The sequence below is a fragment of the Aulonocara stuartgranti genome (assembly GCF_965226115.1).
Source record: "Aulonocara stuartgranti genome assembly, chromosome: 15".
NCBI classification, from domain to species: Eukaryota; Metazoa; Chordata; class Actinopteri; order Cichliformes; family Cichlidae; genus Aulonocara; species Aulonocara stuartgranti.
In genome coordinates this window covers 26,425,794-26,437,590 of record NC_138951.1, presented here as the reverse complement: position 1 = coordinate 26,437,590, position 11,797 = coordinate 26,425,794, and the positions used below count along the sequence as shown (strand labels likewise).

The following is an 11,797-nucleotide window of genomic DNA, read 5'->3' as shown; positions in this document are numbered from 1 at the left end:
AGCGGAGCCTTTTCATTTTCTACATACTTGGAAAATCATCAGTTTGGACTTTCAGACCAGCTGGAATTACAGATAATCAGGCAGACATACCTGTGTACTAACAGGACATCGCTAATTACACCGACCATCTTAACCACACCACACTGTGGTCAGAGCAGGAATTACAGCCATACGGAACAGAACAACTACTGATGATCTGTGAAGGATCTAGGGCTGAAACTCATCAGAAACATACACTCTAAAAACTATTGTTTAAGCTCAACAAAAAAATTAACGCAACAGTTTCCATTACTCTTTTTGAGTTATGATAACTTATGTTGAAATTAGATTGAACCAACAAACTATATTGAGTTACGGGAATTAAATTATCCTCCATAATCAAAGGTGATTTTAATTACCATTTACGTAATATTTGGTAGCTTAAAAATCATTTCAAATAATGTGGAAAAAGTAATTGGAGGAACATAATTTTTATGAGTAAACAACTTAAAAATATGTTTTTAAGTGTTATGTAATTAATTACAGCAATTACAAAAACAATTTTTAAAGTTCATTATTTAAAATATTAAGTTGCTGATTTTCATCATTATTATCATCATTTTAGCTTTCTCTTATTTTTTTTTTTATTGTAATAGCTTTTAAGAAAGGAATTCATTCAACATTTTTTTTTATCAAATAACTTTTTTATTTTTTAACAGTAGGCATTTCAACACTTTGTATTTAAAAAGTGAAAATAAACCAGAAATTTAGATTTATACCATCACAGCCAAGTTATAGAATATGCCTTTATGTATTTAACACCACAGAAACAAATGTGTTCAATTGGTAAAAAATCTACTTAGAAAACATTTTGTTGCAGTAATACTTCGATGCAAGTGTTCAGTAAATGTTAACTTTCAATGCCTACCAAACTTTACAAGATCTTGCATCTTTCTATTACACAATGCAGCAAACACCTTTAAGATCAATTTTACACATACAGGATTCAAAACACAATGGTTGCAGTCTTATGGTTAGATCCACGGGTGTACCGGTTACTGATGATGGCAGTTTTCATCACCTGCCTTAAGTTCTTCAGTGTCCTTGTAAAGCAAATTTTAAAAAATAGGTTAGTGAATTATAGATTAGACTTTTATACTTACTGAATCTTAATGAATTCAGATGATCAATGGATACCCCACACACACACACACAATGCTGAATTACTTACACCAAACTCCAAAACTCCATGAAAAGGTCCTCGTCCTTCTCTCCAAGGAAAGTGATAAGGCAGCAGATGGCTACTTCTCTGCATGTTTCAATTGTATTGTGCTATTTAAGAAAAAATAAAGTATGAGTATAAAATACATGGGTGACTGCCAACAAAGTTCATTTCAAAGCTACCCAAAGTCTAAATAGTTGTCCTACCTCAAGAAGCATGTCCTTGATCTGCCTGATTCTCACTCCCTTAGCTCCTCCCCTTGATAAAATGACATCCATCAGTTTTGGGGTGCAATGGTCAAGTGTAGCCATTCAAGGCTTACAGTGGTTATTCTCTTGAACTCCTCCTGTATCTGTAGACCACACAAACAGAAGAATTAAACCTTGCAGACTATTAGCTATACTGCATTAATGAATGCTGTAATACATTATTTAAAGAGGATAGATGTGATCTAAGGCTACCCCAAGTTTTGAGGGAACAAAAACAATCTTGGTGAAGACAAGGGAGACTTCCCCACCATAACCGTGGTGTAATCTGTAATGTTTTAGCAACCCTGTTTTTGCAGAGGTTTCGAATTTACACATTGTTCACTCCCAGCCCATTTTGTAAAAAATGTGTCCCAGTTTAACAAAGCACTAATGACCCCAGATTATCACACTATACTAACTGCTTACATAAAGTCTTAATATTAAGTAGATTCACATAGCCTATGCCAGAATAATGCTATTGGAATGACATTAACAATATTTCACACAATCTGATTTTTTTTAAAAAACAAACAAAAACAAAGATAGCTACAGCTCTTAAGATCAAGAACAATACTTACTTTAAGCTGTATCACAATACTAACCAAAATCATTTACAATGTAATATTACGTATAGGTCATGCAAGTTTTATAAAGACATAAAATAGGTGAGCCAGATGGAAAAAAGAAGCCTCTAGGTTATCCCTCTGACAAAACTATTCACAGTTTAAGGCTTCTAATTTTGGTAAAAAGAAAAACAAAATCAGCCTATGGTCGAAATTAGATTGCACTGTGTAGCAAAACTTTAACCACGCTTTTCCTAGCCACAGTTGCACTCTCTAGCTGAAGACTTTTGTCAAATGAAACTTTATAAGTCTTATCCTCTGCTGTGCTAAAGTTTAGAATGGCTAGCATTAGCTACATGTGGTAGTGCAAAGTATTTCCTTATCTGTATGAGCATCACATCATACACAAATCCACTACAGGTGACTAGCACAAATGCTTTGCTTTGGTAGAACTGTTATTTGTAAATGAAATGTTACTTACCTTGAAATGTCTTTTACAAAAGCTTGCACCATGCAACCCAACATGTGTGAATTTGCCTGGGCTAGTTAAGTCGGTAGGGGAGGGAATTTGAAATCAGAAGTTACAGTGGAAAAAAAATAAGTTATCTATTCAATTTCTTTAAGTAATTACAACTTGAATTTTATTTTGAACCCACTAACATTGGGATTTAATTTCAAATTACATATAAAATTAATTTAATGTAATTACCAACATTATTATTTCAACACAACCCAAAAAAATAAAGTTTGCAACTTAGAAGGTCTATCTTAATCAATAAATTAGAATTTTTATGTTGCAGCCATGGATTTAATCAAGTGGTGGTAAAAGGCCTGATGAATTACTTAGTCAAAGAAAGCACTCCTGTTCTGAGATGGACCTGTAAAGCTCTTTGTCAGCGCTGACACGTGAAATAGACTAATAACTGGGAGATGATGAATCGATACACAAGAGAAAACTGACAAGGACACACAGGATGAACAAACTGTGAAAACTAAACGGCATTAAAAAAAAAAACCCAAAAAGGCATTTCCAGGGGAAAAAATAGGTTTTGAAATGAATAAAAACAGAAAACATGTCAAAATAAAAAGCTGGTGTAAAACAGCTGAGGAAAGAACAACGTGGTTCTATAAACAAAGTGGTTCACACAAAAATACTCAAGTTCAGTCTAAACGTTTCCTTTAGTGCATAAAAGAGTTTCTCACTTCGAGACCTGAAAGCAGCTTCGGAGCTGAGGACTTTACTAAGAGCCGAGTTTAACACAAACAGCTTTTCGCTGTGAGCTGTTCGGTGTCCGTTTTTTCCTACATCACTCTTTCTAAACTTCTCAAATCTGTTAAAGTTACTGCATCACTCTATTTATACAAACTCGAATTATCCTGGATCTTTTCAAATTAATAGTCCTATAAAGTCTCGCTGGTCAAAATAACTTTCTTGACAGAGCTTTTATTGTGAAACATTTTTAAGAACTTGTATGAAATTCAAACTGTTTCCACCTTTTATTAGAAAACGATCAATAATATTCATGCCATATCTGTGGCTCTGATGTTCATCCTGATTATTCTAGAAGAAAATCAGTGAGGGGGGAAGCATCAGCGAGCAGAGCAGGATGCATTTTGTCAATGTTTTTATGTAAACCATTTGTTTTTATTTATTTATTATTGTTTTTTAATACCTTGAGTACAAAATATTTAAATACTCAAATATAATACACAAAAACATAGTCATGTATATGATTTTAAATTTAATTCAAGCCAATTTATAGAATGAATTTGTTTAAAGAGTTTTAAAATCTCCTAAATTAAAAGTGCATAGACTTAAAGAGCAAAGATACAAAAACGAAAATAATTTTTGTTTGTAATTATTAGTAGTATATATTTAGTTAATAATTAATTTGAGCATTTATTGATGAATACTATTTATTTATTTGATACATATTAATCTGATTTTTTTTTAAATATATTAGATTGCTTTAAAGCACACTTCTCCTCCGGGATTCATCGCGGAACAAAAAGTTAGGACTAATGTTACTACACGGAAAGATTTCACTGGGGACCGGAAGTTACATATTAGTAAACCTTGTGGAGCCGCTGTTGATAGCAGGTGGCTAACTAACGGAGTGATGACGGAGTTTGTTTGTTTGTTTTTCGGCGTGTGGAAGTAAACAACATGGCGGCTAAACGTAAACCCGACGCGACGGTTCCGGCGGAGGAGAGCGACCAGCTGCTGATCCGCCCGCTGTGAGTTTAAGGCAACTTCAGCTTCTTTCTGTGTGCGGGCTCCCCCTCCTCACAGAACTACATTCAGAAAATCACTCATTCAGGGTTCATAAATAAACTATAAAACGCGTAAAACACACAACTTAAAAAGGTCCGCGGAAGTTTCCAGTGAAGGGCTTTGATTCAGAACTCATTTAACAACACTTACAATCTGAAAAGATCTCCCTGCCAGCTTCGACACAGCTGATAATTAAATATAAGGTCGTCTGTCAGTGCATATTTAATCTTATGAGTGTAGTCATGTGACTCCAATTCTTTCAGGGTTTTGCTCTTTTACAAATAAAAATTGACTGATTTTTGAATGGAGTTTGGTTTAAAGTGAGTTTGAGCTGGATGTTGGGGTGAGGTGTGGAGTGTGGTTTCAGTGTGTGTCTATGTGCAGGGGGGCCGGTCAGGAGGTGGGACGGTCCTGCATCATCCTGGAGTTCAAAGGAAGAAAGATCATGGTGAGATAGTGAATATGAACCTTCCAGCTGTGAACGTGAAGCCTCAGTGTGTGTAAAGGTCTGTGTCTCTTTGTGTGTGTCAGCTGGACTGTGGGATCCATCCTGGTCTGGAGGGGATGGACGCTCTGCCCTACATTGACCTGATCGACCCAGCTGAGATCGACCTGCTGCTCATCAGCCAGTGAGTTCACAGCCTCCGAGTGGTCACATGACTGCCTGCAGCATGATGATACTGATGTACCGCAGATGTTTATGCTGACTCTTCCTCCTTCCATCAGCTTCCACCTGGACCACTGCGGCGCTCTGCCCTGGTTCCTGCAGAAGACCAGCTTTAAAGGTCGGACGTTCATGACACACGCCACCAAAGCCATCTACCGGTGGTTGCTGTCCGACTACGTCAAAGTCAGGTGAGACTTGCCGGTAGACACGTTGACTCTGAGAATGTTTTTAACGGTTTAATAAGAGTGTGGGCGAATGCTGGTGAGCCTCACTTTTGGGTTACCTCGAACGAGCAAAGGTCAGTGTCAGGTCAGTGATAAGCAGCTTTAAATTAAAATAACAAGACATCCAAAGGAGGGTTATTTTAAACTGGAGTAATGCAAACCTGCTGTAGGAGTTGTGAAGCAGAGGTAAGTGCTGTTTGCCGTCAAAGACGCTGCTGATGAGTTGCTTAGAATCTTTGACGCTTGATTGTCTGAATCGTGTCTGCAGTAACATCTCAGCTGATGACATGCTGTACACGGAGACCGACCTGGAGGACAGCATGGAAAAGATCGAGACCATCAACTTCCACGAGGTGAAGGAGGTGGCTGGCATTAAGTTCTGGTGTTACCACGCCGGCCATGTCCTCGGAGCCGCCATGTTCATGATCGAGATCGCCGGCGTCAAGGTGAGTTCTTCAGACATTGATCCAGCCTCCTCTGAGTGTTTGCGCCTCTGTGGGCGTGTTGCTACATGTACACACTCAGAGTTTTTATGGACATTTAGTTGCAGTTTAAAAACTACAGTTCAGATTCTTTGACCTTTTTTTTAATCACTGCAGCTTGTTAAGAAATAAAGACGCTGCAAGAACTGAAAATAAAGGTGAAATAAGTTCCTGTGACTTCATGTGAATACGATGAGGGCGAGGCTGTCTTAGACACATGATCAGTGGGGTGATGCTTTGTCGCATCGCAGTCGGGTTTTTCTGCGTTAAACAGCAGAGAAAATGTGCTGGTGTGTTCCAAAACTATTGTCTCTCCGGAGGGACCACCTCAGACAGGCACTTTGTTTTTGTGAATGAGTGAGTTTACTGAGGACAGCATGGCCACAGCTGCTAATCGCGCATGGTGTGTGTGTGTGTGTGTGTGTGTGTGTGTGTGTGTGTGTGTGTGTGTGTGTGTGTGTGTGTGTGTAGCTGTTGTACACAGGTGATTTCTCCCGTCAAGAGGACAGACACCTGATGGCAGCAGAGATCCCAAGCGTGAAGCCGGACATCCTTATCACAGTGAGTGATTCTGAAATCAGAAATCAACTGTTCAAAGTTTATGGCAGCTTTGCATGATCCGTCGTTCATAATAATCCTCCTTTATCTGATTCTGGGCTGGTTTGTCCTCTTTTAGCTACGCCCAGTTTAAGCCTAATTTCTCCTGATTGGCTGCCTCACAGAATCCACATATGGGTGGAGCATCTCAGTGACATCATCCAGATCCAAGAGTAGAAAAAAAAACTGATATTTTAGAGCAGCCTGAACTTCACAGGGATCAATTTACTTCTGAGGTCATCGTTAGAAACATCGACCACAGAAACGTGACAGAAGAAGAAGAAGAAAGTGTGTACTTTATTGGTCCCCGTGGGGAAAATCCCTCTCTGCATTTAACCCATTCACTCAGTGAAGCAGTGGGCAGCCATTGGGCGCCCGGGGAGCAGTGTGTAGGGACGGTACCTTGCTCAGGGGTACCTCAGGGTAGCTGTTCAGGGGAATCGAACCCCCGACCTTCCGATCATGGGGCCACCACTCTACCTACTGAGCTATCCCTGCCCAGGAAACGGAGTAAAACCATGAATGAGGTGTAACCGCCTCAAATGTCTGTAAGATCTGACATCTCCACATGATCCCGTGTGTGGAGATCACACCCTAAAGGTGAAACCTGGAGCTGCAAACACCTGCTGTTACTACATCATGTGACTGCTAATCTTGATGCAACTGTGATGAATCAGCGAGCCAAGCATACTCAGTAATGTTTCCTGCTCTGCGTTCAGGAGTCGACCTATGGCACTCACATCCACGAGAAGCGTGAGGAGAGGGAGGCTCGTTTCTGCAACACCGTCCACGACATCGTGAACAGGGAGGGCCGCTGCCTGATCCCTGTCTTCGCCCTGGGCCGGGCTCAGGAGCTGCTCCTCATCCTCGGTGAGGTCTTCTCTCGGTCTCCTCTGCCCATGAGCCCGGCTCCGACCCTATTGACCTCTGATCTGCTCGTGTTTTTGATCCAGACGAGTACTGGCAGAACCACCCGGAGCTCCACGACATCCCTATCTACTACGCCTCTTCTCTGGCCAGGAAGTGCATGGCTGTGTACCAGACCTACATCAACGCCATGAACGACAAGATCCGCAAGGCTATCAACATCAACAACCCCTTTGTCTTCAAGCACATCAGCAACCTCAAGGTCAGTGAATGCAGTCCGTGGGTTGTCAGTTGGCTCATATCATTATACATGCAGGATTTTTACATGTGTGTGTTTCAGAGCATGGACCACTTCGATGACATCGGTCCCAGCGTGGTGATGGCATCTCCTGGTATGATGCAGAGTGGCCTGTCCAGAGAGCTGTTTGAGAGCTGGTGCACCGACCGCAGGAATGGCGTCATCATCGCCGGATACTGCGTGGAGGGGACGCTCGCCAAGGTGAGGTCAGCTTGGACTATTTTAACTGTGGAGTCAGGAAACTGCCCTGAAGGACAAACCTGAGTGAGCCTGCTTCTGAGGCTTTTCCAACATTTTCCCGTTTCTGAGTGGAAAATGTTTCCTGAGAGTCTGATTTTCTTTTCGGGGAGTGGCGGAAAGCCCAGACCTGCAGATCTGCTCTGATTTAAACCGTCTGTGTCAGGGTTTAGGCATTAATAATAAGGCAACAGTGCCCCCATCAGGCCAGAGTGAAAATGACACAATCATTTAAAGCCTTCAGAGAGCCGAGTTTCTTTCCTGATTCCTTCGAGGTCTAACGGTTTGTCTGCGTTTCTCAGCACATCATGACAGAGCCCGACGAGATCACCACCATGTCGGGTCAGAAGCTTCCTCTGAAGATGTCGGTGGACTACATCTCCTTCTCAGCTCACACAGACTACCAACAGACCAGCGAGTTCATCAGAGCTCTCAAGCCTCCTCATGTGGTAATCAGATTTATTCACTCACTCTCAGCTTATCAGTAAACAGATGACAGCGTTTCAAAAGTGCTAAAATTGTAGCAGCTGTATAATTGTTAATCATGACTCAGTCCAATCGCTCAGCAGAGCAGAGATCATCTAATGAGAGTAAGACGTCTGTGCGCTGTGGACCTTCGCATGCAGCTTCAGTCCTGGACCTGGAGTTTTTCTTTGTTGCTCTACTGACTGAAACTGTGCACAGCACTCGGTCTGATGTCGGGAACAGGTGAGTTTAGTTTAACGTGTGCTGATCCTGGGTCTGCAGATTCTCGTCCACGGCGAGCAGAACGAGATGGCGCGTCTGAAGGCGGCGTTGATCCGCGAGTACGAGGACAACGATGAGGTCCACATCGAGGTGCACAACCCGAGGAACACCGAGGCCGTCACGCTCAACTTCAGAGGAGAGAAACTGGCCAAGGTCCTCCTGAAAACCATCCGCAGCTTTAAGCGTGTCTCGTTTCACCTTCTGCCACCTTAACTCCCAGCATCCTCTGCTGCAGGTGATGGGCTCCCTTGCCGACAAGAAGTGCATTCAGGGTCAGCGGGTCTCTGGGATTCTCGTCAAACGAAACTTCAACTATCACATCCTGTCGCCCTCCGACCTCTCCAGTCAGTAACTCAGTTTACCTGCACTAATTATTCCAGCCTGATGCTGGTCCCTGAACGCATCGCCTGTTGCTTCCTGACATTTGTGCTCTCTGTACAGACTACACTGACCTGTCGATGGGCATGGTGACTCAGACGCAGGCCATCCCATACACCGGACCCATCTCACTGCTGGTCAGCCAGCTGAGAAACCTCGCAGGTAAGAAAGCAGCAAAGCTCACCTGGACTCACCTGACTCGGGTCATCCAGAGTAAAACTTAAGCTGGCTCCTCCCATTACCGGAAGTTTTGTGAGGCGATGCATTAGAAATATTTAATGGGATCTTTGGTCGTGAATTTTTCTGCATGTCAGACTTGATGATACGTGGGCTTAAAAATGTTCATGTTAGTTTCTGAAGGTGTTTCACCTCCATCAGGACGTTTACAGAGAATGATGGAGACAATGTCTTTACAATACAAAGCACCTTGAGGCAACTGTTGTTGTGATTTGGAACTATATAAATAAAAGTGAACTGAAGTTTAATTGAACACGGTCCACAGAGCGTTCATGAGCTGCTCTTTGTGTTTCAGGCGATGTGGAGCAGGTGGAGGGAACTGAGAAAATCACCGTGAGAATCTTTAAGAGCATCACGATGGTTCATGAAGCCAGCATGGTGCTGCTAGAGGTCAGACACACACACACACACATACACTACAGCCCATGTGAGCAGAGGTGCTGTGATTTCGTACAGCCTTTGTTGTTCATGGATGCAGCTTCAGTGCTCTGTCTGAAACAAAATGTTCAGATTTATTTCAAACAGGAACTCACTGATTGGAGGAAAATTAATTTTGCTTCATATTTAAGCAGCTGTTGAAGTTTTTTTAATTTCAGATCTTTTGTTTCTTTGTTGTAAATTTGTTTTTTCGTTGTTTTTTTTTAAGTGTTACAGATCCAGAATTTTACCAATTAGTTCACTAATTTCTGTTTCATTTTGCCATCATTGAAGTAAGTAAGTGTTTCTTCTTGATTTGTTTCCTCAGTGGATCGCCAATCCGCTCAATGACATGTACGCTGACGCCGTTGCCACTGTCATCCTCGAGGTCCAGTCCAACCCCAACGCCCAGAAGTGTCAGTAAACACAGTACGGCAGTTTGAAGTGCAATGTTTGGGGACAGTGCAGAATCTGTAACATCTGTGTGTTTGTGTGTTTCAGTTGTGGAGGGGAAGAAGGAAAGTTTCGACATGGACGTGTTTGTGGAGAGGCTTGCGCTCATGCTGCAGTGAGTCGCTGCTACACACAGACATGTGCACACACAAACACCACACACACCGACACACACAGACCCAAGAAAGGATTTCATTTCTAACTTAGCATTTTCAAAATTTTCAAAGTAAAAGTCCCCAAGTGGTAGACTAACTTGTATTGTGTTGCAGCGACATGTTTGGGGATGACTGCGTGAATTTCAAAGATGGTAAAAACCTCAGCGTGACCGTGGACGGCGTCACAGCGTCAGTAGACCCAGAGACCAGAGTGAGTATGAGGAGTGGGCAGAGTTAGACCTTCTGACAGAACACAAAACTCTGACCTTTAGCACAGGGGGCTGTGCAGTTTAAGCTGCATTAAGGTCATGTGACATAAATCTGGTGTTAAGGATCATTTTGTTTTAAATCCTCAGACTTCCTGTTACAGAACCCGATCTGTTCATGAAAAACCTGAAAGTATGGGTACTTCCTGTTCCCGCTGCAGGGCTTTATGTTAAGTTTAAACCTCAAAGCATGTAAATAAGAGACGGCGCCTCTGAGATGTCATTGGCTGAAGTTCTGTCAGGCTGCACTCACACAGAGAAATTACCTGACCTTCATGCGACTGAGATCAGCTCTGATCAGTCATTATTACATCATGACGGCATAAAAGTTGTTGGGTTGAGTTGACAGTTGCATGCTCTCTGTTCATGATGACACAGATTAACTGATAAATCAGGGAACATCAAAAGTCTGTGTCCATCTGAAAACCAAAATTCACTTTAACTTCATACATTCAGAGATCTGAAACAGATTCTTCCACAGATAACAAACACAGATCCTCGCCAACCTTGCTTTCATATAGGAACACACCCAGTTAGCAACCACTGGAGTCCCCAGTTGTAAAGACTAGTTAGTTGCACTCAGACCGATTGCAACTCATTGACAAACTGGCTTTCTACTAAATCTGATGCTTATCATTTGTAAACCTTAAGCAGTCTGTGTGATTGCAGTGACTCTGACCTCCCAGCAGGCAGCTGTGCAGTTTCCATGAGACTGAAAGTCAGCTGCTGAACAGGAAGAAAACTTCAGTGCAACTGATTTTTTTTATTTTCTCTGGAGTCCAAAATGTGTGAGGAATTGGGGGGGGGGGGGATGTGTAGCACACATGTGATTTTTTTCTGTCTGTGTTCAGACAGCAGTATTGAGTGAATGCTTCATGATACCGTGATACACAAAATATCCCTGTAAAGCTCGCCTTCTCTCATTTCAAAAGCACCTTGAATTTTCTTTCTAACACACACAGTAACATTTAAAGAGCGCCTGTAAGGTAAAGCCTGTAAAGGGCTAAACTGAACTCAGACTTGCTCAAGCTTATTTTCTCAGACTACTATACAGTCACAGTCAGTGCTACTGAGCTTAACTTACAGTTGCTTCCTGGTTATGTGTGAAATTAATAGTTTCACATATGTTATTTATGCAAGTATTTTGTTTGTTTCTGTAGAAAATGATGTAATACCCTTTATTTGACCTCTGTGTGTTACTCTGCAGTTGGTGTCATGCGCAGAGGACGAGACTCTAAGGGAGATGATAGAAGTCGCTGTCCATCGGCTCCATGACGCCCTAAGCCCTGCTTTCTGACAGGCCACAGTGATGTCACAGGGGATGCTTTTGTACCTCCAGGAGATGCTTTTGTACCGATTTCCTATAAAAATGAATGCTTCTTTTTTTTATGTGTAAAATAAACTTCAGTTGAGTTTCTCAGTCTGTTTCCTTTAGACCATCAATGCCTCCGATGGCCGCTTTAAAAAGGTTTACACTTATTTCAG

General features: G+C 41.9%; 1 protein-coding gene and 1 long non-coding RNA gene across 3 annotated transcripts; one reads left to right on the top strand and one right to left on the bottom strand.

Annotated features, from left to right (window-relative positions):
* Positions 1 to 879: 879 nt before the first annotated feature.
* Positions 880 to 3,328, bottom strand: LOC309690162. 2 transcript variants are annotated; one of them, XR_014271622.1, is made up of 5 exons: positions 2,856 to 3,328; positions 2,494 to 2,554; positions 1,408 to 1,553; positions 1,211 to 1,311; positions 880 to 1,082 (listed from the first exon to the last, which is right to left on the bottom strand). It is a non-coding gene; the product is annotated as an uncharacterized lncRNA (long non-coding RNA). The 2 variants fall into 2 exon arrangements; XR_014271621.1 differs by having other exon boundaries at positions 2,494 to 3,328.
* A 712-nt stretch (positions 3,329 to 4,040) lies between these two features.
* On the top strand, positions 4,041 to 11,729 carry cpsf3 (cleavage and polyadenylation specific factor 3). The gene is made up of 18 exons (XM_082507016.1): positions 4,041 to 4,250; positions 4,672 to 4,735; positions 4,819 to 4,916; positions 5,014 to 5,142; positions 5,447 to 5,624; positions 6,132 to 6,221; positions 6,977 to 7,127; positions 7,211 to 7,386; positions 7,465 to 7,623; positions 7,962 to 8,108; positions 8,407 to 8,559; positions 8,642 to 8,750; positions 8,848 to 8,946; positions 9,317 to 9,411; positions 9,767 to 9,854; positions 9,940 to 10,006; positions 10,161 to 10,257; positions 11,520 to 11,729. Exons 1-18 carry the CDS (start codon positions 4,180 to 4,182, stop codon positions 11,607 to 11,609), a joined length of 2,061 nt encoding a protein of 686 aa, XP_082363142.1. The 5' UTR covers positions 4,041 to 4,179; the 3' UTR covers positions 11,610 to 11,729.
* The last annotated feature ends 68 nt before the right edge of the window (positions 11,730 to 11,797 follow it).